The 27612-nt window shown below is 36.6% G+C and overlaps 4 protein-coding genes and 1 pseudogene across 4 annotated transcripts; 3 read left to right on the top strand and 2 right to left on the bottom strand.

The window, feature by feature from the left end:
- Nucleotides 1–709: 709 nt before the first annotated feature.
- Nucleotides 710–4359, bottom strand: LOC130739154 (elongation factor Ts, mitochondrial). The gene is made up of 7 exons (XM_057591391.1): nucleotides 3897–4359; nucleotides 3631–3733; nucleotides 3363–3537; nucleotides 2957–3141; nucleotides 2125–2250; nucleotides 1720–1808; nucleotides 710–1162 (listed from the first exon to the last, which is right to left on the bottom strand). The coding sequence occupies exons 1-7, from the start codon at nucleotides 4235–4237 to the stop codon at nucleotides 1120–1122; spliced, it is 1062 nt and encodes a 353-aa protein (XP_057447374.1). The 5' UTR covers nucleotides 4238–4359; the 3' UTR covers nucleotides 710–1119.
- Nucleotides 4360–6137: 1778 nt separating this feature from the next.
- Nucleotides 6138–8706, top strand: LOC130739153 (eukaryotic translation initiation factor 5-like; annotated as a pseudogene).
- Nucleotides 8707–9373: 667 nt separating this feature from the next.
- On the bottom strand, nucleotides 9374–12356 carry LOC130736948 (alpha-glucan phosphorylase, H isozyme-like). Its single transcript, XM_057588725.1, has 6 exons — nucleotides 12321–12356; nucleotides 10519–10728; nucleotides 10258–10350; nucleotides 9859–10037; nucleotides 9622–9739; nucleotides 9374–9531 (listed from the first exon to the last, which is right to left on the bottom strand). Exons 1-6 carry the CDS (start codon nucleotides 12354–12356, stop codon nucleotides 9427–9429), a joined length of 741 nt encoding a protein of 246 aa, XP_057444708.1. The 3' UTR covers nucleotides 9374–9426.
- A 2021-nt stretch (nucleotides 12357–14377) lies between these two features.
- LOC130736947 (serpin-ZX-like) lies at nucleotides 14378–16761 on the top strand (the record flags this gene model as incomplete). The annotated part of the gene is made up of 3 exons (XM_057588724.1): nucleotides 14378–14403; nucleotides 15360–15732; nucleotides 15973–16761. Coding segments are annotated over 3 exons (1188 nt in total), but the record flags the coding sequence as incomplete, so codon positions are not given.
- Nucleotides 16762–21854: 5093 nt separating this feature from the next.
- LOC130739151 (serpin-ZX-like) lies at nucleotides 21855–23858 on the top strand. The gene is made up of 2 exons (XM_057591390.1): nucleotides 21855–22393; nucleotides 22864–23858. Exons 1-2 carry the CDS (start codon nucleotides 21866–21868, stop codon nucleotides 23635–23637), a joined length of 1302 nt encoding a protein of 433 aa, XP_057447373.1. The 5' UTR covers nucleotides 21855–21865; the 3' UTR covers nucleotides 23638–23858.
- The last annotated feature ends 3754 nt before the right edge of the window (nucleotides 23859–27612 follow it).

Raw genomic sequence — 27612 nt, 5'->3', positions numbered from 1 at the left:
AAAAGTGGACAAGTCTTCAACTACTAATCTCCTATAAGGAAGAATTTTTTTTAGGTCTTTGGTCCTTGGGCTTTTCGGCCCATTTGTTTCACTGAGAGGAAAAACAAATTAAAATGACAACACAGCATGGAAACTACTCTGTTAACTTGTTGAACAATTTCGAGCTAGTTTGTGTTTCAGGTAAACTTCAGACGGCTACAGGTAACCTTTAATTAGTTTTTCTAACCCACCATGAGATAAAGGCTTTCTTAACTGGCTTAGAAAAGATTGACCAAAAAAAAAACTGGCTTAGAAAAGATAACAGTAAAACAAAAGCTTAATTGCACTTTTGATCTCTAAACTTTTGATGGCTTGACTGCATGATTTTAAGACGAGGGATTTTGGTCTCTAAATTTATAATTTGTATAACTTGGTCATTCATCAATTTATCATCTAATTTCTAACGAAATCTACCACAATGTGTCACTGGGGATGCATGTCATATATTCTCTTTTTCTTTTTAAAATAAATATTTTTCATTATTTTTCTTTTAATTTTCTTATAAACGAATAACTTCTCATTAAATATATCCGACCAGAAACTTCGAAATTATTTCCTTAGAAGTTAGAGGATGCCATGTTTTTTATTCACCGGAAGTGCAAGCACGTAAATGGTTGTATCAATCAGAACTACAGGATGGAATTAAAAGTAATGCGTGTTAATATGAAGCTTTTGCATTGAAAATCGGATAATTCATTTATTTGAATCCTTTAAAAACTTAAATACCTTCAGTCTGCTTTTAGGCATCTTTTGCTTCATTCTAAATAGAAGCTCAACATATCAATTTATTTGTCAGTTTTGCAAATTTAAAATTAAGAGACTTTCTGAGCTAACAGAAGATGTAGAAACAAAATATAAAGCAACCAATGTGGTTCAACTATAACTTTCTTGGGCTTTTAGCAGACATCCACCAGGAGAGCGCACCACAGCATACCCGAGCACTAACCAGAAACCATTGAAGTTTCTCCTAAGGAGCAAAATTTTCAACAGAATATTGTACCTAAAAACTTCTGGATCAATAGACAGAACAAACCTTAGCTCTGAGAAGTTTCCTCCATACATGTACTGAATCGCCTTAAATTACGCAACCTGAGCAACAGACTCAGATGAATCTGCTTCTTGACTGAAAATAGCGGATGTCAGCAAAATTATCAAAATCAATTAACAGAAAAATCAACAATGCTCCCATTATATGAAAACATAATGAGAATTCATCCACAATTTCATTCATTCGTTGTTAGGACTTAAGAGGGAGTCAGACATGGAATAAGATGCTGCAAAGCCAAAAAGAAACTTAGAACTGATCAGGGAGGTTGTAAGTAAGAAAAGATAGTATAATATTTGTTAGACAAGAAATGCTTTAGGTTATACACATTAGATCGTTTTTATCAGCTAAAAGAGAAACTAAGCATTTTCAACTGACAAAGCCCCTTTGCTAAAGCCACATAAAAAGTAATCTCCGTAAACATATACCTTCAGTCCCAACCGTGCCATAACAGCAAGACGAATACACCCAAAACATAAATTGTACAACAAAACATCATTGACTACACCAAAAACACTTAATAGAATTCCATCAAAGCATGAAATTGTAGACCAACCGCAATGACTTGTTTCGATAGTAAATAGGCCCTAAAACAAGATAGGAATTAGTAGTGTCAAAAAAGGTACAGGTCTCACCTTGCAATTCCTTCCCCAACTTCCATTCTGAGAAAGCTCCCAATCCTTACAGATGAGCCCACCTCCTTGGATAGATTATCGAGCACTGTCTGCAAAGAGGCATGAAAGATAATAGATAATGAATGATACAATAAACAATTTGGCTCCAACAAGGAATGCTTCACAAAAAATATTGCAGGCATTCTAGATATGAGTATTTTCTATTTTCAGTCTATACATATGGGAAGAGAAACAAGTGAGAGTGTGACGAGTGTGGGGTTAATCTTGACTACTCTAACTCACATGGGTAGTTAAGATTTAATTTTACTTAAATAAATTCTTGACCATTATTAACCAATAAATATAGCTATCATGGTTCAATTTTCTTTGGGAGGATCCAATTCAATTTACAGAACCCTCACATACCTTTACATTCAAAGCATCATTCAAGATAAACTTTTGCTCCATGAGCACAACTTCCTCAAAGTACTTGCGCAGTCTTCCTTCAACCATTTTGTTTATGGCCATTTGAGGCTTACCAGAGGCTTCTGCCTGAAATATTAAAATCATGAGTTGTAAACCAAAAGTTATTGTTCAGTTTCTATAATGTGCTAAAGAAAGTAGCACTGCAGCACATGAACTGAAAGAATTCAGAAAATCCAAAATGAGATAAATACTGAGCAGACTGCATTTTTGAACAAAATTTTTAATTCTGAATTTTTAAATGCTAGTAAAAATTGGTATATCAAAAAGTTGAATACAATCCTAAAGTTGATATAGCCACTAATGAAATGCTATTAACTCATCAAGGCATGTATATATAGTAGGGGAAAGGTCAAAGAGAAAAAAAAAACAATTATAATACAAGAAGGACGTCATTCTTGTGCAGGTGTACCCTGCCATAGTTCATAGAGTCACTGGTTCAAATGTCAGCTTTGCCAAATGCCAACTGAACCAAACCTAGTCAGTTGAAGTATACTTAAACCCAACTAAATAAAAGCCAATCCATACGACTCAAAAACCATACAACAGTCTTAAGCACTGTTAAAACAGAGAAAAACGATAAGGCATGTCAATGAATCCGTGTAACACACCCCATTCACACACTTAAACAAATGAAGATTTTTTCAAATACTTCTTAAAGACCAGAACTTACAGTAGCCTAAGCATAGATCTTTGACAATTAAGATTCATCATTCATATGCCAAGCATAGACCTACAACTACCGTTAACTCCAAAAAATAAGGTAATGGAATACCTGAGATTTAAGAACTTCACGCTCATTTTCTAAAGCCTCTGAGGACACAAGTTCCTTTGTTAAGAATAATGGTTTTGCTGCCACTACATGCATGGCCAATTCTGATCCAACTCGTTGAAGTGCATCCACTCGTGTGTTGCCATTATCAACTTCAAGAGACAAAATCCCAGCTATGCGACCCAAACCTAATCAAATAGGGGGGTAAGTCAATATCCACATCATGTCAAGTTTGTGGGTGTCACAAAGAATTTGGTACTTAGCACAAAATGTTCTAAAAGAACAATGAAAACCTCATTTGATGACCTTAAGTGTGTGCAGAGTGCAAATGCGAGAACGGGAAAACACTCATAAATGCATAAACTAAAGAGAACAAAAACATAAAAATAAAAAGGATTGAATTCACCACCTGGTTGGGGACTGGTATGAAGATAAGTAGATATAAGACCCTGCGACGATGCAGGCATCACAAAACCTCTCCTTAGTTTTACATTCTCCCCCATAATAGCAGCTACTTCAGTGATCGCATTGTGAACGGTGGTTTCTCCACTGATCTTCGGGTGCTGAAGATCCAACCTCATCTCCTGGCGAAAGTAAAACAATACCCCATCATAATCACCATCAACAACTCAAACTGAAATCGTAAAAGCCGTTCACTAAACGAAAGCTTCTATTACCTCCAGTGATTGAGGTCCAAAGTGAAATGGAGCATCAGAAGAGTTTTCCAGCAATAAAGCTTGCTTCGCCAAAGACAATGCCAGGTGCTGGAAAATCTCATTCCTGATATAAACAGAAAACATGAGTAATCATCGTCTCACCGATTCGGAATAAACAATTACAGAGCTATTCATAGATATAGCTTCAGCTACAAGATTAACCGCCACTCTAACAAACTCTGAACAAACCCTAACAGAAAATAACTAACTCTAACAGCATCCCTTACCTGGCGACGAAATCAGTTTCGCAGTTGAGTTCAACGAGGGCGGCTCTGGTGCGATCATGGGCGAGCGCGAGCAAACCTTCGGAGGCAGTTCGAGAGGATTTCTTGGAGGCGAGAACTTTGCCTCGTTTTCTGAGCTCCTTCTGAGCTTCCTCGATGTCCCAATTGGAATCGACGAGAGCAGCTTTCACGTCCTTGATCGGAGCGCTTGTTCGTTCTCTCAGTTGCTTGACCAGATTCATTTCGTTTGAGGCGGAAGAAGAGTAGTGGTGGCATTGACGGCCATAGGTGGCGGCGGCGGCGAGGTTCTGGTAAAAGCGTCTGGCGGCGACGTGAAAACCCATGGCGCTGCAAGCAAACGCCGAACGATTCACAGACTGGAAGCTAAATTAGGGTGGAAGAGAAGAGGTACTGTGTCAGTGTGTCTCTGAAATGAACACCAAAGAGTTTTTCCACATTTCACACTTTTTTGCAAAGCGTTAAGCACGAAATTTTTTTAATTTTTTTAATTTTCTTCATTTTATTTTAACTTACAATTTTATTTTATTTTATTTGGGTAAGTATACAAATTTTTCTACTAAAGTATGATTGATAAAAATTTGACCATTACTATTTGACATGACCCAAATTACGCAAGGACACTTTTATTTATTTTATGAAATGATACACAAATATTCAAATAGTGTAAACCACTCTTCGACACCTCACTTTTGTGGTGGTTTATACTTATCAAAATACTTTGTCACGATTAAAAACTGCCACAAAAATAGGTGTCTGATAATGGTTTGCACTATTTAGATATTCAGTTGTTCACCAAATCTTTTTTGTTATTTTATAGAGTGATTTTTTAAGTTGTGAGTGATGGTTAGGTTAGTCTCTTTACTCATAAAAGAAGCAAAAATGTTACAATAGTTGTAAAATGTTAAGAGTTTAATTTCTATGCACCGACGGTGTAAAGTTTTTTTACACCGTCAACCAATCAGATTTCAAGGATGTGAGAAAATCTCTCTTTTTATTTAATTTCATTAATTGACGTGGCACATCCTTGAAATCTGATTGGTTGACGGTGTAAAAAAACTTTACACCGTCGGTGCATCATCCTTTTTCTCAAATGTTAATCACGCTAGTTCTTTGAAATGTTTTGTCTTTCATCCCGTTAATAGTTAAGTGATATGTCACCTTAAGGATCACATCAATGTCAATTAAATCCTTGTGATTTTCAATTTAGTCTTGCGAATAGAAGGGTTGTGTATTCGTGTGGGTACTAGTATTGTTTTCAGCCACTGTTTCTGATTTCTTCTAGTTAGCTGACTTATGTCTTTAGAATTCTAAAGTCTTGTAATTTAGAGCTTGTTGGCTTTCTTCTTTCATGTACATACCATGGTTTTGAAGTATACCTAGTGCTTCCTAATATATTTAGCTTATAAAAAAAATATTTAGTCTTGCAAATCAAAACTGATCAATGGCCACCTCCATCTCCCCCTCCCCTCATTCTTTATCTCTACCCCGACCACCACATATTTCTCTATATCTTTAACTTTGATCTATATTTTGTAACCATGATCAATTTAAAAAAAACACAAATCTTTCTTTCATTATCTTCTTCTGAATTATAATCATCATCTTCTTCATCCCCACAAAATCTATAGAAGCAACTAAGCGAGTGAGCAGGAACGCAAAATCATCTTCCCTTGGGACAGTTGAGTCTACTACTAGTTTCAGAGATCAATGTTGTTGTTCCCCTTATCGCTCTCATATTAGTGGCATCACCTCAATTGCACCTCTTCCTCTCACTTTTTGTTATTAGATTAGTGTTTCTCACCGTCCTCAAACGCTTCCACTGCAACTGCAAGATTGTGACTTTGTTAACAAAATGAAAGTAAAAACGACCGCGAAAATATATATTTGAGTTGTATCAGATTTAAAAAAATAATTGAATTGTATCTTATTTTGACATTGATTATTTTCATAAATAACATAGATTCAATTTGATCAATACTATTTAGACTATCACATATGAGTGATATGACATAACAATATTAAGTAGAAGATTATATTTGTCTTTTTTATAAATATTTAGAGTATATAATATATACATGGAGAGAGATATATACAAAAACCCTACATAATACTAGTTTTTTTTTTTTGATAATTTGGAGGGCTTAAAGCCCACATAATACTAGTTTTTTTACATGAGAGAATGTTTATCCCGTTAAATAATTAAAGTTGTTACGCATGCTTGATTTTAACTTCCGTGTGCGTGTGCGTGTGCGTGTGCGTATATAAAGCCATTAACCCTTTGATACGCGGCGCTGCGCAGCATTTGAAGGCATTCTTCTCGTTCTCGTGACGCCCTTCTCATCATCTTCTTCCTTCAATCAATCTCACTCTGCACGCACGCAGGTTTCTTCCTTTCAATCTCTGCGAAATTCGAATTCGATTTCTCATATCCTCGTGTTTGTCATCATCATAATAACAACACTAATCTCCTCACACAGTTACATTCATTCATATGTTTCAATTCGATCAAATTCCATAAACCAACGCTTTGTATTTATTTTCTCGTTTTTTTTATGCATTTTTTCATATATTATAGGTAACCTTAGCCCCTTATATCATAAATCTGTTTCAATTCAACAATTTATAATTTTATATGATGTGCAATTAGGTTTTTTTTAATATATGTTCTAATAGAACATGCATCATGTGTAGGGTTAATGTTATGGGCTATGAATTTGTCTCATCATGTTATGTAAATTCTCAGCCTAGTTATTGTTTTTGTTGATTCAGGATTTCCTGCAAGTTCTGCTGTAGTGAAGGTGAAGGAGTCACGTTGAGCTTTCTTTCATGTTTGAACGGGCTATTATCCATTTCGGAGCAATTGATCTCATTGGAGGAGACTGTTTTAATCCTAAAAGGAAAAAGGACAAGCCCTTGTCTATGCATCCCCAGCCATATCAGGAACATTGTAACCTTTGTTGTTGTACTTGGCAGCTTTCCCTAGTTGCACGCAGCGGACCTTCTTTGTGATTACAACGGGTGGCATCTAGTTTGATTGTTTGTCTTTGGAACTTTCCTTGCTCAAGTAATCATGGCGTTACAGAACATTGGCGCTGGAAACAGCGATGATGCCTTCTACAGGTATAAGATGCCTAGAATGATTACCAAAATTGAGGGTAGAGGTAATGGCATCAAGACAAATATTGTCAATATGGTTGATATTGCCAAGGCGTTGGCGAGGCCGGCCGCGTACACGACCAAGTACTTTGGTTGTGAGCTTGGAGCTCAGTCCAAATTTGATGAGAAAAATGGGACATCTCATGTGAATGGGGCACATGAAACTGCGAAACTTGCTGCTCTTTTGGAGAATTTCATCAAGAAGTATGTCCAGTGTTATGGTTGTGGAAACCCTGAAACTGAGGTACTGATCACGAAGAGCCAAATGATCCAGCTGAAATGTGCTGCTTGTGGTTTTGTGTCAGATGTGGATATGAGAGACAAGCTGACTACCTTTATTGTGAAAAACCCTCCTGAAACAAAGAAAGGATCCAAAGACAAGAAGGCCATGAGGAGAGCTGAGAAGGAGAGATTGAAGGAAGGTGAGGCAGCTGATGAGGAGCTAAAGAAATTAAAGAAATAGGTCAAGAAGAAAGTCTCTTCCACATCCACGGGTGAGACTGCAAAACCCAGCTCTACAAAGAAGAAATCAAACAGCTCTGATGAAGACCGTACTTCTCCACCTCGTGGTCAAGTTGATGAGAATGAAGAGTCTCCTGATGAAGAAGATGATGGTGATGTACAATGGCTAACAGACACCTCACTTGAGGCTGCTCGCCAACGCATCCAAGAGCAGTTAAGTGCTGTAACAGCTGATATGGTCATGCTCTCCACAAATGAGGATGAGAAGAAGGATAAATCAGCAAGCAAGGCAAGCAATGGTTCTGAGAATCCCTCCACAAATGGGCATGAGAAGAAGGAGAAAGCAGCAAGCAAGGTAGGCAATGGCTCTGAGAATCTCTCCACAAATGGGCATGAGAAGAACGGAAAAGCAGCAAGCAAGGTAGGCGATGGTTCTGAAAATGGCAACTCAATGCACTACATGAAACTGGTCGGAGAACTGAAAGCAAATTTGAACAAAGGTATCAATGCGAAAGGATTGCAGTCCCTCATGGCTGGACTTCCTGCATCTGCTCAAGAAAAGACCATTGCTCTGCTTGAGGCCTTATTTGAGGGCATTGAGAAAGGGTTTGGGAAAGAAGTGAACAGGAAGAAGAGCTACCTTGCTGCTGCAGCTTCCATGGAGGGGGGTTCGCAGATACTATTGCTTCAAGGCATTGAGGCATTTTGTCTCAAGTCCACTTCCAATGCTACAAAGGAAATTGCCATTGTTCTGAAGGCTCTCTATGATGCTGATGTGTTGGAGGAAGAGCACATATTGCAGTGGCATCAAGAAGGGCTGAAGGGCGAGAATAAGGACTCTCACATATGGAAGAATGCCAAACCTTTGATCGATTGGCTTCAGAGTGCTGAATCAGAATCAGAGGAAGAGTAATGTGCTCCAATTTTGTTATGTTTCTGTTTCTTTGTGTCTTATTTCTAATAAAGGGTCTTCTAGTAGTTTGGCCCCTTTGTGTTTTTAAGCCTTGTTGTGTTCTGTGTGCCATTCTGTCTGGACTATGGTAACATAAGAGCCAGAGCTTAAGAGTTTTCTGTGGTATCTTTATATTTTGTTTTCGTAGCTGAGGTGGTTGCCTTTGAACTCTACCTGTTCTTGCAGAATGAGTAGTAAGCGAATTTCAGAACTTTGAGGTAACCCTGAACACTTAAAATGCTAGGAACCTATTAATTTATTCTGTATGAATGCTTTCGGGAATCAATTCTCAAAGAAGTTTTTTTCCCAAAATTTATTCGGGCTTCAAAATTAATTATAGAATGATTTCCAAACATGCACTAATGCATAAAAATTTGTCTATTGTGTTTAAAGCATCGTGAAATTAAAATTTCACCCAAAAATAGTCTGCATTTTAAAAGTTAATTTTCCACAATAATTAATCAAACAGCTCACAAGATTGTCTGCATAGTTCATCCGTTTCTAGTCCTCAAGCAAATCAAGAGATTGATCACACGATTGAATGTGTTTGGATTTGGATCCATTTAAACGGAATGCTCATAGAGCTTGCAAGCTCATTTCACGCTTTATGCTTATGAATTTGAGATGTGGAATATCACTTTTCGAACTAAATATTTAAAACAATAATTCAATAAGAACACTGGTTTAGAAATTTAAAGTAAATTGAAAATTTTAATAATTTGTAATGATAAGTTCTAATAATAGCGGTATCTGACTGAAAAAATTTGTGGCCGTATCAATCATATGCGTGTTTTAAATTTCATAGATTTTCTATCATTTTTAAAATATCATATTAATTAAGATATTGATCCAAGTATACATTCTACTATATATTGAATCACAATTTGTGTACTAGGGTTCACGTGAGAGCATAAACTTAATCCTCAAGCATTATCTTAGTGTTCAAAGGGTTCCGAACAGTGGCTTCTGGGGATTATTGTCCAAGATGCGCATGGTGGAAAGTTCAATCTCAAGGTCCAACCGGGTTTTACTTATCATTGCTATGAACTGCAAGCATTTTATGATTTTTACATTAAATCTATCTGTATATCATCAATGGAGTCTATTAAAAAGGAACAAGGAAGAAAAGAAACTTACTCTCCTGTCAATTTCTTCTATGATTTCCATGTGGCGAGGAAGCAGTTTCCACATTACAGGTTGAGACCATTTCTCCAGCGCTTCAGGGAGGACAGTATGGTTTGTGTAAGCAATTGTCCTAATACAGCATCGCATTTTAACAGTGAGGAATACAATAATACACCACAAACATAGACATGAAGTTGAAGAAAGAAATGGCAAATAATCATTCCATGCAACAATTTACAATTCACTGACTTTGATGTCACATCCCATGCTTCATCCCAACCAAGCCCTTCATCATCCATAAGTAATCGCATCAACTCAGGTATTGAAAGAGTTGGGTGAGTATCATTCAATTGTACAGCAACCTTTGTCGGAAACTCAGACCAGTTCCAGGGTCCTTGTCTCCTCTCCTTGAATCGGGAAATTATGTCCTGCAATTGGTCCATGATAGGAGTAAATAACAGTAAGAATAGTGTGTCGATCAAAAGAGGTAACTAAATTATTTTTGCTTTTTGGGTATCATAAAGAACGTAACCATGGCCCAAATTATATAATTAATTATCTGGTTAAAAATACCCATGCCATTGAAATCAGAGTGCATTCTTTGTTACAAAGAGAAATATGGGAAATTATCAGATGGAATTAAATTACTTGGAGTGATGCACTGCAGAGAAAGTACTGCTGCTTCAGCCGTAGAAGTTTTCCACCTTCTGTGGCATCCCCAGGATATAAGACCGCACATATCTACATAGAAAATTTAAATAGAACTGCTTTACAAGAAATGGGGAGACACAAAAATCAACAGTAATTGTTCTAAGATCTTATAATTGCAAAGAAATGTGTATCTCTGTATGTATTTCATTCTTATTCGTCATATATGTAAAATAGTAGAGAAATTTTACTAATACGAACCTGTTCAGACCGTGAGTGAAGCACTGAAGCAGATTCATGATGCCCATCATTAAATAAAAATAAATTAAAATCCTCAGCAGACGCTTTTGCTTCCCAGAGGCGGAGACTGATGGTGTTCTTGGTTTGGTATCCAGGAATTGGCACATCATAAGCCAGTGCTTGCACAACTTCTCCTCCAACCCATTTTCGGCTGGCATTAATTAAACCAAACTGTTAGTACTCGTATATCACTTTATCTGAATACAGTAAAGCTCAGGCCCGGCCCGCCTGTCTGCTGCTAGATCCGGGAATGGTGCCAGGCGAGGGCGCCGCTCTGCAGCGGCCGGCCCCTGGACTATGCAAAAGAATCGAGGCCGGGGGGTCTCGCCCATAGTGGTTCCCCCCGCCTTTGGTGATTGACCAAACAAAGAGGCCTAGATCTATGCCCCTTAATTAATCGAATGGTCCTTCGACCCCTTCATTTGATTCCGACGGCCGGCATAGATAGATCTCATGAGACCCGCCCACTATTACTACGAAAAAAGCCCTGCCTTTATCCTTCGCTACTAGGAGAGTAAGCAACTTCTATTAGCGCCTGACCTTGAGTCGAATTGATCGTGTCATGTGCAACGTCCATCAATGATGGTTCATTAATGTCCATTGATTTAGACTCCTTCCCCCTTCCTAACTACGAATAAGATCGAGAGGAGCCTTGATAGCAATTTCGCAAGTGCACGGATTGATCGAAGTAATACAAAAGATTGTCGAACCACAGGGATAGTTGTTCATCAATTTCTTCTAAGAGTTTAGTGTTTAGAATGTAAAAAGAAAAATAATATAAGTTTGAGTTTTGTTTTATGTAAAACGCTTGTAATCAAAAGCTAGAATCAATTCAGAAAAAGAAGTACCTTGGGCAAAGTATCACTTAGTCCAATTGTGTTTCATACAACCAAATTCTTATATAAACTTTAGAAACCCTTCTATGATGCTATAGCCTTTACCTTTACTTGTTAATACCTTAATCAAGTAAATCATTCAATTTCCGTTGCTAAGCCTAATGCCTTAGTACCTAGTCAATTCAATTGAAGAATGAAGCTTCCATGTTCAGGCCATCACAATAAGTTCTCACCCTTATACCTAAGTGGTAGTAAGCAAATCAATCTAATCTCATGGTCCCTTAATCCTTACCAACTACCGTTGTGCAAGAAGAAAGCCAAACACTTGCATGCATTCAAGAGAATATTGAAACAGAGAAAAGATACATTGAAAGGAAACTTTATTCATATAAGAAACTCAGAAGTTCAAAACATAATCAAAGCTAAGGTTCACTTCACCCAAAGTACAAAGAAAGCTAGCCAAGCATGGATAGAGAATTCATAATGAAAACTAAAGGAACAAAAACTTGAAACAAGAGGGCCAAGAAGCCTCCCACAAGCTCCAAGAAACTAAAACTCTAGGTTTTGTTCAAAAAAGTACAAGATCCTAAAAGAAATAACAAAAGCCCTATTTATAGAGTTTCCAGCGGTCATCCACGCATGTGCGTGGCGCGTGGGCAAAAACGCTCAAAACGCAAAAATCGCAGCATCAGGTTTTGCCACCACGCATGTGCGTGGATTAGGCGGCGCACATGCGTGGGCATCAGGTTTCTCCAACAGTAGCTCCACGCATGTGCGTGGGATAGATGGCGCACATGCGTGGCTCATCTGATTTTTCTTTAATTTTGTAACTCCTTCTTCATTTATCATCATGGCTCATTACTTGGCTTTCAATCATCATCATTAGCCATCAAAAACACCTGAAACCTTCAAAGAATCTAAACAAACCATCATTCCACCAATGTAACTCATGGAAACACTCATTTAATCACAATAATTCAGAAATCATTCATTCAATTCATCAAATAAAACTCCCAATATGCAATCAACTCTCAGTATTCAAAGGACTTCAGCTCAAAACTGACCTTAGCAATTATCCTCTAACTAAAACTAATAAAAAGACCAAATAAATAGACTAAAAACAACTAAACTAATGCAGATGCAATTATGAATTAAAAAGTGACTCAACTTGACTCAACACTTAATGAAGGACTCAAAAAAGAAGAATAAAGAGGCAAAAATGACTCGATAAACATAGAATAAACCTCGGGTCATCAAGCCCAAAAAAACCAAGAACGAAAATGGAAGCCTTTCGATTCACTCCCCATTCTCTCTTAAATAAAGCTCGCCCTCAAGCCTTGGGCAGGTCGGTCGGGTCTTTCCCTGTTGTTCTGTTCCCGCCACGAGAAAGACCCACAGAAGGAAGAGGTATGCCCAGCGCGCGGAGGATCCGTTGAGAGTTTCTGTTGTCTCGCGGTAGGAAATTTTACGATCTTTTCCCCTATTGTATTGAATAAAAAAAAGAATAGGTCAGTGCTACGACCCTATCTTATTTGATCCAATATTGACCGGGGACGAGCCCCGACTTCCATAGGTCATTTCCTTGGTTTTACCTCCCGTAGTGGTCCTTGCTTTTAATAAAGCGGAGCGAGGCCAATTTCTCGTACTTGCTCAATTTTTTCGTTTTTTATTTAAATTCCTGAGATTTTATGATGCATATAAGAATAAACCGTGGATCATACCCATCAAATCCCTTTTTTTACATTTTTCTGTAAATCAAAATTTTAATAAAATTAAAAATGTGCATTGGTTTGCTTTGCTGTAATGGATTGGATACCAAGTAAGGATGGCAATGGGTCTCGGACCCATAGGGTACCCGCAAAAAATACCCACTATGGGTAGGGTAAAAACCTGCTAGATGGGTATGGGGTTGGGTATGGGTAATTACCCGCAAAAAAGTATTGGGTATGGGTGCGGGTATGGGTACTACCCGCACACACATTTATTATTATTATTATTTAGTATTATATGAACAAATTCACTTAAGCTATAGCTTTCAAACTTACTTATTTTAAAAAATAGGTGACTATTTAAAGTATTCATAATCATTGTTAATTTACTCCAATTTATTTTTAAAATTAGTAAGTTAATAACCTACAACTTTAGGACTATATTATAAATCCAAAATAAAAAATTAAGTTATATCTTTCTTGCTTATTCGTTCTAAAATAATATATTCTTAGTTGAATGATTTTATTTGTTACGTAGATAATCTTTTGTATTTATATTAGTGTTTTTTATTTAAAAAGTTAGTTGTATTTTTTGTTTTCTATTAACAAAAATAGTGAAAAATATATTTTAGTTAGCTAAATTGCGGGTAATGGGCACGGGTACGGACATATAGGTACCCAGTACGGGGACGGGCATTCAAGTTGCTACCCACGCGGGTATGGGAACGAGTACGGGTAATTTTTTAAAACGCGAGTATGGGAATGAGTACTATAGTATCCTACCCAGACCCTACCCATTGCCATCCGTAATACCAAGTTTGGGATTGACAATATCCAAAGGGATCTGATCATAAATATTAAATAATAAATAAATAAATAACAAATACGCATATGATACACTCAGGGAATGATATCAGATTTCAAGGAAAGAAAGCAACCATCAGTGTCTTCCTCCTTCTGTTATCTTCAGAAGAGATTGATCTCACGAATGAGAGTGTGTTTGTATTTGAATCCAGTTGTATGGAATGTTTACTTATGTGTTAGACAGCTATCGGTCGCCCCTTTGAGCCAACTTGGCTGGCCATGTTTATTTTCCCATTGCTTGCATTATTTCAAAAGCTCAAAAGTGACTTTTCAATGCAATGATTAGAGAAGTAAATATATTATTGAATTGGAACGAAATTCACAATAATTTTACGCTGACGTCCAATCACATTATGTCATATAAGAGTAAGTGGTTATAAATCTTTTTAATTTTAATTAGTAAATAAATAAATTGTTGATGTGGCGGAATCAATTGAGTGCATGTGTAAAACAAGTTTACACTGTCAGTGCGCCTTCTTTTTCTCTACTTAATATTACATTTCTTCCCTATTAATTGTCAACTATGAAAAAATTGTTTTGTTCTTAAAGCATCTTCAATGCAAGGTTCTTAGTTCTTATTTTTAAGTGAAGAACTAAGAACTGAGTTCTTAACCATTGGAGGTGCTGACATGAAGTTTTTAGTTCTTAAAAATAAGAACTCAATTCTTATATAAGGAGTTTTACTTTTTGAGTTCTTAGCATAAACAATTATTTTTTCTCTCTCATCCAAATTATTTTATTACTTTATGAGTTTGTTTTATTACTTTATGAAAATAAAAACTAAAAAGTATAAATAATGTGGTTGGTGGGACCAAATGAATAGTGGTAAGAACTAATAACTAAAAACTTATGGTTGAAGCAAAATTGCTTGAGAGTTAATAAGAAAGTTATTTATATTTTTTCATTTTTTGAGTAAAAAGTTATTTATATTTATGATAATTGTAAAGATACAATTCTGATGTATATTATTTCTAGAATCATATAAATTGAGCAAGGTTAGTGGAGATTTGATTTTATGATTAATTGATTAAGATACACTTATGTATTAAATCACAATTAGTATTTTAGGGCTATTTTCCGATGCACAAAAAAAAAGTATTTTAGGGCTAACTTAGAAATCACAAACTTATTCACCAAGCATCACCGGTTTTCTTCTATAAGTAGAGGATAAACAAGGATTAGCACTCAACTTTCACTTACATCTAAAGTGGTATAGAGATAGAAGAGAAAGAATGAAAAGAATGAACAATATGATGAAGAATGATGTAAAAGGAAAAGAAAAGAAAAATAGAAAGAGAAAGTTCGAAGAATCGGGAAGAAAAGAAAAGAGAAATAGGAAGAGAAATTTCAAAGAATCTGAATCTGCGACGAATGAGAAGCCCAACCGAGACAGAAGCCAAACCGACGTTGCTCTTAGCATCGCAAAACGTTTGTTCTTGAAAAATTCAAACAACGACAAAAATATTGTGTTTTCGCCATTATCGCTTCACGTTCTGCTCAGCATAATCGCCGCCGGTTCTGATGGCGCCACACTCGATGAGCTTCTCTCCTTCCTCGGATCGGATTCCACCGACCATCTCAACTCCTCCGCCTCTAAGCTCATCTCTGTCGCGGGCTCTGATGCTTCCTCCGTCGGCGGCGGCCCTCAACTCTGTTTTGCCAGCGGCGTGTGGGTTGAACAATCTCTTGCTCTTCACCATTCCTTCAAACAACTTGTGGCTACTGATTATAAGGCCTCTTTGACCTCTGTTGATTTCCGCAATAAGGTCAGTGATAATTTGATTTTGTATTTTAGGTTAGCAAAAGTGACTTTGTATTTTGTTTTGGAATAACCCTATTTTATTTGTTATGTACTTTATCTAATTGATGATTACGTGATAGTTGTGAAAATAAGATTGGTTAAAATATAAAAAATCTTGGGTTGAAATGCTTGTATGAAAATTAAGAATCATATAAATTTATTATATTCTGATGACTGATTTTTAAATTTGAGCGTGGTTTTAAAGGCACGTGAAGTGGCGGATGAAGTTAATTTATGGGTTCAGAAAGAGACACATGGCCTTATCAAAGACCTTGTTAATCCTAGGTCAGTTAGCAACTCAACCAGACTCATTTTTGCAAATGCATTGTACTTCAAGGGTAAATGGTTTGAGAGGTTTGATGCTTCAATGACAAGAAACTATGATTTTCACCTTCTTAATGGCACCTCAGTTGAGGTTCCCTTCATGGTCAACAAGAAGAACCAGTTCATTAGTGCTTTTAAGGGTTTCAAAGTCCTTGGTTTGCCTTATAAACATGGTCTTCATAAGCAGGGTGAAGATATGCGTCGGTTTTCCATGTACATTTTTCTTCCAGACGCAAAAGATGGACTGTCTGCTTTGGTTGAGCAGTTGTCTTCAAATGTTGAGTTCCTCGAATCCAGGCTTCCTCGTGAAAAAGGGAAAGTAGGTGACTTCAGGATTCCCAAATTCAAAATTTCTTTAGGGTTTGAAGCCTCTGATGTTCTTAAGAAGCTAGAAGTGGTTTTACCTTTCTCAACGGATGCAAATTTAACAAAAATGGTGGATTCTAACCTATATGTTTCCAAGATATGTCACAAGTCTTTCATTGAAGTAAATGAAGAAGGCACCAGAGCTGCAGCAGCGAGCGCAGGAAGAGCAATGCTTTGTGCGTCGCCAAGGCCGAAGACTCAGATAGACTTCGTAGCTGACCACCCTTTCTTGTTCGTGATTAGAGAAGAGATGACTAGAACAACACTATTTGTAGGGCAGGTGCTCAATCCACTTACTGGATGATGATAGCATCGTTAGTGAAACTTAAGCCCTTATTCTGCTATCTTTATTTTTCTTATGGTCCTGTTATCAGAAATGGTTTGATACGTGACTTAGGATTTACGAAAATGGTACACATGGATCAGCTTTACTATTTTCATTGCTAAACGTTTTTAATATTTTGAACTGCACTCTTTTTATGAATGTCGTTGCTTTATGTGTTGGATTTTGTATCCTTGAGTTGAATGTTACACTGGGTTTGATACCTGTTAACTGTCACCCCTTGCAAGTGGGGTTAGCAAGTAATTAATAAAGTATATTAAAATTTTCTTCTGAAGTAAAATAAAATTACTCAAATGGTATTGAACACAAAGAATTATAAGAAATGTACATTTTCAATGAAGAAATTTGCATTGCTTGCTTTGCTGTAATGGATACCGTGGTTGAGTCGCATGGTTTTGATCTTTGAGACCAAGTTAGGGATTGACAATATCCAAACGGCATGGCCCCATTGGTTGATTTTATTTGTGATAACATATAATAAATTAATAACAAATATGCATATGATACACTCAGGGAATGAGTGGTAGTCTGTGCGTCGGATACGACTTAGGATTTTGGGTGATAACATCAACATTACCAAAGTATATATTATGCTTATTTCAAAATTATATATTTTTTAAGAGAAAAACATTTTTTTAGAGCTTTTGAGAAGAAAAAAAAAATTGTTTCTGTTTCCTAGTGGACTACTTGGGTAAGCCTTGTGCCCAAGCTTCTTTCTATCTAATAAAATTTCTTATGTTTCTTTAAAAAAAAACTTACTATCTTTGATCATATGATATGAAGTGTGTGTAGACACTTGTACCACATGTTGGTTGAAGATGGTCAGTAGAATTGCAAGTATAGTCTAATGCATTTCTAGCTACTATTATGTCCATCTTCAGATTTGATGCTATGATAAAAATATAGTATAACCTCCAGATAGAGAAGACGCGAAGGTGCGAGTCGCATGGTTTTTCCTACTCGCAGACTATGCCTCTGCTGAGTTTTGCTATGCTGGTTTGTTAGTTTAGTCTCATCCTCATTTTTTGTTTTCTTTGGGTTGTGATACCCCCTAGTATCACTTCTTATATTATTTCTTTTGCTTACAAAAAAAAAAGTGTAGGTGATCTGAAAATCAGAAGTAAAAAACAGGTTACATCTCTTGATAAAGAACACATCAAAAACATATTCAGATAACTATCATTTCAAATTTTACTAGCTTTTGTTTAATAATACAGATATGCCAGAAGAGTCTAGCTACATACCAATACAATTTCGGTGTCAAATGATACATACCTCAAGACATTAACATCCAAGGAACAGTCCCCAACCCAATAGAAAATGCTGTTATATATTATGATTACAAGAATGAAAAAAATCAAAGAATTTCAAGTCAAGCTGGAATTTAAAGACTGTATAGTTAAACTATCAACTATAAAATGACTGTATAGTTGCGCGCTATCTCACCAACACACCAGCAATTTCTAATGTTGGCACCCACTCAAGCAATAAGCCTTGATTCTGATTCATGATGTCAAGAAGGTGAATTTCGATAATAAAGCTGTCCAAGAATGTCCAACTTGGGGAAACCTGCATATATACAAGAACTTTGCTAAACATATAGGTTCTTAATCCTTTTTCTTTTATAGAGCATTTATAAATGAGTTCTTGAAAATAGATTTACGGTTATAAGAAGTCTTCTTCCAGACTTATCCATCAAATGGCTCCCAATAAGGTAAACTGAACCTGTCATTCAATGTACCAGCTTTTCCAGAAGAAACTCTTGCAAGCCAAGTTACAGTTGAATAAATATAGCAGAAGAAATATATTTCTTTTGATTTTTCAAAATCAGAATTTGTTTAAAGACATCAAATTAGTAATGCACGAAGTGGTCCTCAACAAATAGAATACATACAGTTGACAAGCCAACAAATGAATACTGTTTCATGACTATAACTCCACAATTCAACCAACCATCGACCAGTGAAGCATATTTCATAGTCTAACCTTAATGTAGGAACTTTGAGGGGCAAAAGCAATCAAAATCTGCAATTATGAAGTAGTATTAGTCATAATGTGCATTTGGATAGTTTCAGCAAATAATAGTGCTTTGGTAGCTTCCCAAGGGAGCTTACAAAAAAGAAAAGGCCTTGGTGGATTCAGATCATGGTGCAAAATAAAATAAACTCCAAAAGTCAACAATTGAATGTGGCACATAAAAATACACACTCACTAACACCACTTCTTAGCATAAACCCTTGTATGATGGCCTTCTTTGAATCAAAGGTATGGGATAGAACTAAATTAATGTACAAAGTATTGCTAGAAACTTTAAGTACAATTCAAGCTGAGACTACATACGAAAGTTAAGCATTTACTAGTGCATATGAAAGTCTGAAATCTATACAAAATTAAGACAAAGAACCTGGATATACATATAGACACTGAACAAACTTCGATTACTTATCCATTGGGTTCTCCATTTTCCTTTGTAGTTAGGGTGCTTGATTTTCTGCAAAACAAAAGCAAATGCAAATAAATCAGGTAGTAGTTGAGAGGGTAGGGGTCTATGGCTCTGCAAGCTAAAAAAAATGCAAATTCAGGTTTATGGTTATAGAAAGGTAAGAGAAAAAACAAAGAAAATTGTTTGAAGGATATTGCCAATTTACCTGCATTCCTTAGACAACACTGATACCAACCCATTCTGCTTCTTCGAGCATTCCAACATCATTTGCTCCATCTCCAATAGCTAGAGTTGCGCTAATAGTTCTGTTCTTAATCACATCTCAAATACTCCAAAATAAAAGTCACATATGCTGGTTCCAGATTGATAAAATGTTCCAAACATGGTTTTGGGTAATACTATGGAAAGTGAAACAATCATATTCTTAACCGGTCCAAGAACAAATCAGATTCATTATAGAATTTATAGCTAGGAACTTGGTTTAGTTAGGTGTTATTAAACCAGGGTGCTTTATCCAATACTGTAATTACTATAGTTTTGAAGTAGGATGGACTAGCAAAGCTTTTTAAAGATTAATCATCTCAATAACCTGATTTGCTTATGGTCATGGATCTCTATAATATTCCTCATAGTTTCAAGAAGTCTCACTCTCTTAAAGAAACAAGGTCTACCAAGACTTATAATTATGGAAATTTTCATATCTTCTCTCTGAAGATTTACATGTGAATTGTTGAGCATATAAAATGAAGAAGTATAGTTCAAATCATGTAGTTAAGAGATCACCACAAAGGAAACAGTTTCATCAGAACTTACACAACACAACACTACTTCCCCCGCAATTTCTGCACACAAGTTTTTCCATCCCATCAACTGTAGCTGCTGCCAGATAGAAAACAAGTCGGGCATAATCAGCAACCAAAACTAGAGTGGAACACAATCAATAGTGATTTGATCATAGACTTGACAATTAGCAAGGAAATGATATAAATCTCAGCATTTCATCAAACAAGAAAATTGAGAATTTCTCAAAATGAGACAGACAATATCAATTGTGAATAATTTCTGAGGCATACCAATTTTCCTCATTTCCAAGATCTTATTTGATCCAAGCCACTCCAAAGCCTACAAACAGTCAAAATCCACAAAACCTAAAATGAGAATCAAATGCAGAAACGAAATGGAAATGGAAATGGAAATGCAATTAGAATCTGAACTCAATCAAATGCAACTCAAAATCTGAAACAAGTATCAAACGCCGAAATGAAATCGAGAACCTGAACTCAATCAAATAACCAGAACACCGTTCCTCTTATCTTTGCAGTGCTATAATTTCTCGAACGTCGGCGACGGTGCTAGGGTAACTACGAGTTCATCCGATCTGGGAGAACTGGATCGTTGCTGCGGGGATGCTTCGCCGGCGGCGGAGGGCGTGGAAAGGACGATGTGGCCGCGACCGACTCGGACGTCGCCGCCGATAATAGAAGGAAACAGGTTGAGAGAGAGGGAAGAGCAAGGACCAAAAAGGGGGAAGAAAAGAGGTAGCGACGCCGACGAGACCAACAACGAAGAGGAAGAGAGTCACAATTTAGGGGGAAGTGAATTATTTTATTTTTTTTGCTTTTGTCATTAATTGCCGCTATCCTGGACTTATTAATGACCAATCGCCACTTTCTAAAATATTTACAATTTTTTACATAAAATGCTGGCAAAACAAATTTGTCGCTAAAACCAGTATACTATTTCCGGTAGTGTATAATTGTATATATAACTTGTAAGAGCTGTTAAATCAGCAACTTGCCCCCATTTTCAAAGATTTCATTCATCTCACAACTTTAACAAAGAGGTCTTTTAGCACATAAATGAAACTTGAACCTCTTATGGACTCCTCCATACAGTCTTTTAGAAAAGTTATACTTAGTTGAATGATTTACTTGTCAAATATCTGAGTTTATTGTATATTAATTGATGTTTTTTATTTTCTAAATGTAGTTATAATTTTGTTTTTTTTATTGATAATGAAAATATTGAAAGTCATATTTTGGTTAATTAAATTGCGAGTAATGGGTATGAGTGCATGTACATAAGTATTTAAAGGGTACGTGGACAAGACTCAAGTTGCTATCGACGTAGGTATGAGGGTAATTATAAGTAATTTTTGAAAACGCAAGTATAAAGATGAGTACTATAGTACCATGCATAGAAGCTACCTATTTCCATTCCTATCCCTAGGTGATTACTTAATTAAAAAGTTATTTGTACTTATGATAATTGCAGACACAATTCTGATATATTCAAAAAAGAAAATACAATTCTGATATATTATGTCTAGAATTATCATATAAATGGATCAAAATTAACGTAGATTTGATTTTATTTAAGATACACCCATGTATTGATTATTGAATCACAGCTAGTGTTTTAGGGTTCACTTGAAAACACAAACTTAATCTTCAAGGATTGTGTATTGAATCACAATCAGTGTTTTAAAGGCCCACTTAGAAAACACAAACTTATTCCTCAAGCATCACCATAGACGGTTTTCTTCTATAAATAAAGGATAAATATATATTTACACTCAATTCTCACTTACATCTGAAGTGACATAGAAATAGAAGAGAAAGAATGAACAATATGATAAAGGGTGATGTAAAAGGAAAAGAAAAGAGAGGTAAAAAGAGAAAGTACAAGGAAGAAAAAGATAGAAAGATAAAATTCGAGGAGTCCGAACCTAATAAAAAACTGAGTGTGAATGAATCAAAACCCTTCCGACAACAACAAACCGGCCAAACGGACGTTGCTCTTACCATAGCGAAACGTTTGTTCTTGAAAAAATCTAATAAAGACAAGAACATTGTGTTTTCGCCGTTGTCGCTTCACGTTCTGCTCAGCATAATCGCCGCTGGTTCCGATGGCTCCACACTCGATCAGCTTCTCTCGTTCCTCCGTTCCAGTTCCCTGGAGCATCTCAACTCCTCCGCCTCTCAACTCATCTCCGTCGCGCGCTCTGATGCTTCTTCTGTCGGCGGCCCTGAACTCCGTTTTGCTAGTGGTGTGTGGGTTGAACAATCCCTTGCTATTCATCATTCCTTCAAACGACTTGTGGCTACTGATTATGATGCTTCTTTGACCTCTGTTGATTTTCTTACTAAGGTCAGTGATAATTTGATTTTCCCTGCCTCCCCGATTTTGAGATTTCATAACCCTAATTTATTGTATGCCTTTGAAATTTCTGATTGATCTGTTTCTGTTTTAATTTGAGATTTCATAGCCTTAATTAATTTATGGAAATAAAGAGAAATCTACTCACTTGCCACCAGAATGATTCTAGGGTTAGTAGTATGTTAGTGAAAACAATTGCTTGCTGCCTTGGCAACCATGCCAACTAATTTATCTGTTTTTAATTCTAAGGTTAGCAAAAGTGACTCTGTATTTTATTTTGGTATACAACCCATTTTTATTTGTTATGTATTTTATCTAATTGATGATTCAGTGATGGTTGTGAAAATAAGATTGGTTAAAATATAAAAAATCTTGGGATGAAGTGCTTGTATGAAAATTAAGAACCATATAAAGTTATTATATTCTGGTGATTGATTTAAAATTTGATGGTGGTTTTAAAGGCGGGTAAAGTGGTGGACGAAGTTAATTTATGGGTTCAGAAAGAGACAGATGGCCTTGTCAAAGACCTTGTTAATCCTAGGTCAGTTAACAGCTCAACCAGACTCATTTTTGCAAATGCATTGTACTTTAAAGGTAAATGGTTTGAGAAGTTTGATGCTTCAATGACAAGAAACTATGATTTTCACCTTCTTAATGGCACCTCAGTCAAGGTTCCCTTCATGGTCAGCAAGAAGAAGCAATTCATTAGTACTTTTAATGGTTTCAAAGTCCTTGGTTTGCCTTATAAGCAGGGTGAAGATAAGCGTCGGTTTTTCATGTACATTTTTCTTCCAAATGCAAAAGATGGGTTGTCTGCTTTGGTTGCGCAGTTGACTTCAAATGCTAGGTTCTTCGAATCCAAGCTTCCTCGTCAAAAAGTGGAAGTAGGTGACTTCAGGATTCCCAAATTCAAAATTTCTTTCGGGTTTGAAGCTTCTGTTGTTCTAAAGGAGCTGGGAGTGGTTTTACCTTTCTCATCCAAATCAAATTTGAGAAAAATGGTGGATTCTGACCTATATGTTTCCAACATATTTCACAAGTCTTTCATTGAAGTAAATGAAGAAGGCACTAGAGCTGCAGCAGCAAGTGCGGGTATAGTATTAAAGAGGAGTCTGTCGCCAAGGCCGACTCGGGTTGACTTCGTAGCTGACCACCCTTTCTTTTTCGTGATCAGAGAAGAGATGACTGGAACAATACTATTTACAGGGCAGGTGCTCAATCCACTTGTTAGGTGATGAAAACATCATTAGTGAAACTTAAGCCCTTATTCTGTTATCTTTATTTTTCTTATGGTCCTGTTAGTGAAACTTCCCTTATTCTGCTATCTTTGTTTTTCTTATGGTCCTGTTATTAGAAATGGTTTGACGTGAGACACATGGATCAGCTTTACAATTTTCATTGCTAACCGTTTTTAATATTTTGAAATGCACTCTTTTTTATGAATGTTGTTGCTTTATGTGTTGGCTTTTGCAACTTATCTGTCCTTGAGTTGAATGTTACCCTGGGTTTGATACCTGTTAACTGTCACCCCTTGCAAGTGGTGTTAGCAAGTAATAAAGTGGATTTAACTTTTCTTCCGAAGTAAAATAAAACTACTGAACTGGTATTAAACACAAAGAATCATAAGAAATGTGCATTTCCAATGATGATATGCATTGGTTTGCTTTGCTGTAAAGGATACCATGCTTGAGTCGCATGGTTTTGATCTTTGAGACCAAGTTTGGGGATTGACATTGTCCAAAGGGCATGGCCCCATTGGTTGATTTTATTTCTGATAATAAATAATAAATTAATACTCCTCTTATACTAAGAGATTGATCTCACGAATGAGAGTGTATTTGTATTTTCATCCAGTTAAATGGAATGCTTACTTGAGTGTTGGTGTTAGACAGCACTCGTGCGCCACTTTGAACCAACTTGTAAGGTCATGTTTTTTTATCTTCTTATAGGAGTAAGTGTTTAAAAGAGAATTTTTCATACCTTCCAGAGAGTATGTTGGAATGTCATTGTTGGAAATGTTTTTATTTCACTGATTTTTACTCACTATGCTTTTGGGTTATGACATTCCAGATTCTATAGAGAAATTTGGATCACATTTCAAGTTAAGTAGTTGGATCATGGTCACAATGCATATATGCACATGGAGTCGATGTACTTTCAAAGATTTTATTGTATCAATAATGATATAGACACACCTCATTTTTTAAACATTCCATTTCCACATATTTTTATTTTTATCTCTCTCCTTTAATCATTTATCATATCTCATACTTTCTCTCTCTTACTTTTTCTTTTCTTTCTATCTCTCTCCTTATTCCACCTTTTTCCACCTCAAAGGGAGGTGTGAAAGAAACATTATTCTACAAAGTTTTATTAACTATGTTTTGTATAGAAATGTAAGTTTATTAAAAAAGAGTATTATTTCAGTATTTAAAATTAGGGTGTTACACGATTAGTTATGCTACTTCGATTGACATGCCAACAACTAGCTCTTACACACTAGTGTTAACTTATCTTTTTGACTATCTTTGTAGTCATTATAGTTTTTTTTTTAGTAACATGGTGGGGCGAGCCCCGAAAAGGTAAAAACGCTACACTAAAAAAACACTAAGCGAAGCCAAAGTCTCAACCGCGTCCGCGTACAAGAGACTGCGACATTCAAATAGAGAGACATCAAGAATGTGCTCTCTGCAACATTATTCACCTCACGAAGGGTAGATTGGAACTTCACCACCATCTGAGGAAGGATCACACGCCGAATACCACGCGCCATATCACAATAAGGATGTGCGAAAGGTTTGTGCGTAGTCAAACAATCAACCGCATCAACAAAATCACTCTCAAATCTCAATGACAAACTGTTGATACTAGTGCCAAACACCGGTATCCACCGTCATTACTGATTTTTGAGTGTCAATAGAAAGAAATAATATTATTTTTCTTCATCACACTACTTACTAATTGCATATTAAACTATTAATATTTTTTTTTACATTAGAAGAGATAACAAGTATACCCATATAAATCAATCATATTTGTTAATTTAATTTCTTTTTTTTTTTTGAAAGGAGGGATTACAACCCAAAAACGAAAAGACAACACACGAGTAGAGCGTGTGAAAGTAACTCCCGTTACATCAAACATAAGGAGGTTCGACACCCTCGGGGGAGGAGAATCCAAGATATGGATGCCAAAATCAAGATCATGCACCATATTAGCGAGCTCATCTGCCACACAATTAGCCTCCCGACAAGCATGAACACATTGGAACTCCCAAGCTCTGTCCTTCCACTGCCAAATTTGAGCAATCAGCCCACCATAAGGATGCAAAACATCACAGCCTTCATTGATGAGCTTCACGACTACACTAGAGTCACTTTCCACCATTATCCGCGGCACACCCCGATCCTAAGCAAGCTGAATAACTGGAAAAAAATCCCCCACAGCTCAGCCCACAACACATTGGAAGTACCCAAGTTTCTGCAGAAGCCAAAAAGTCAGCACCCAAAACTGTCTCGACACACCCCACCACGCGCCGCTAAGTTCGTTGATCCTCTGACTGAGTCGTCAGTGTTACGCTTCACCCATGGCTGCAGAGGTGGAGACCAACCAATCTGCACCGTGTGGTATCTGTCTCGACGAGGTAAAGCTGGGTTCTGCAGCACATTCCGACAATGCACATAGTCCAGCTGTTGCGGTAAACCAGACGTCAACACTTGATGGAAATCGAATGGAATCCTGCGCGATGTCCATATATTCCAAAGAAGAAGACCAAAATTGTAACGCCCCAATTTCTCAATTGAGGAGTCACATTAGTCACCTAACAAAGTCTAAGGACTATTTCGTAATCCTAAGAAAACACGATAATTTTTTTCCTTTTCAAAACAACTAAACACAGTTTAATACATAACATAGTCTTAATTAAACAACCCGTTTCCGACATATAATAATAGTGTCTTACAATAGCATAAGCAAGTTTCCAAAATAAGTACGCACACTTAAACAGTGGCGAAAACAGGGTTTTAGTAGCAGAGTTTTCAGATAACGAAGAAGACTCAAAGCATAAACTACTAAGAGGAAACTATACAGCTTCTTCCATCCTTGCTCCGCCGGTTACTATCCCTCCTCCATCTCAGCATGGCTAAGCATCGTCAGAAGGCTCTTCATCGCCTAATAGCGTTAAGCGCCCAAACAACAAGTAGCAAACAGAAAGGGTTAACTCCATGCAATTACCATGTATAAAAGAGAAAATCATGCTATTCAAATTTAATTACCTAGCATGGTAAATAAACTAGCAACATAACTCAACTCATATATCAACAACTTAACATAGATTAACTCAGATAATAATAACCTCAACAATGTAACATCAAATCTGATATCAATAAACCAATAACTAAAATCCAACAACATAGGGTCAGGTGTTAGTTCCCTATAATGCAACTATATGCTGCTACCAAGATGGATCGATCAATAACGTCTCGCAAGACGGGACAATCACGCGGGACCACACCCCACCTCATCGCCACTTTAGACCATGTACAATGGTCTGTTGAAACTGATGTTGAATGTTGTTGAAACATGTTTAGCCCTTGCATTGGTCTGTTGAATGTTGTTGAAGTTGGGAAAATGTTGAAACCGTTCAACATTGTTGAGAGGAGCATCCGGAGCCACGTGGCAGCTCCGGATTGGAGAACGCTAGGCGCGTGCAGGACACGCGCCGACAACGCGCGTGGCGTGTCAGTGGGAGAGGAGAGAGAAGACCGAGTGGGTGAGGATGGGACGCGTGGCAGCGTCCCATTGGCCAGCCGGATTTTTTTTTTTTAAAAACTTTAAACTGAATTATCTTGTTGAAATTTTTTTTTTTTTTTTTTTTTTACCAAAATTCATAACTTTTTTTTCTCTATAAATAGAGACTTGGTTTGATAGATTTGGACACAGAAAAAAAAACCAAGTTTTTCCCCATCTTTATTATCTCTCTCACCATCTTATTATCCTTCTATTAGCATTTGTTTTGAAATGGATCCCAACAATCACCATTACAACACCCAGAATTCTTCAAGCTACCCAATTTCCAACCAAAATCCCAACAACTATGAAGATCCAAATCAATTTTCTTACCCACGTCCTCAAAATCCCACCAATTATCAAGTCTCACATCAATTCTCCAACCAACGTCCTCAAAATCCAAACTATTTTCAAGTCCCACA

The sequence above is a fragment of the Lotus japonicus genome, chromosome 2 (genome assembly GCF_012489685.1).
Source record: "Lotus japonicus ecotype B-129 chromosome 2, LjGifu_v1.2".
Classification (NCBI taxonomy): domain Eukaryota; kingdom Viridiplantae; phylum Streptophyta; class Magnoliopsida; order Fabales; family Fabaceae; genus Lotus; species Lotus japonicus.
This window is presented reverse-complemented; position numbering and strand designations above follow the sequence as displayed.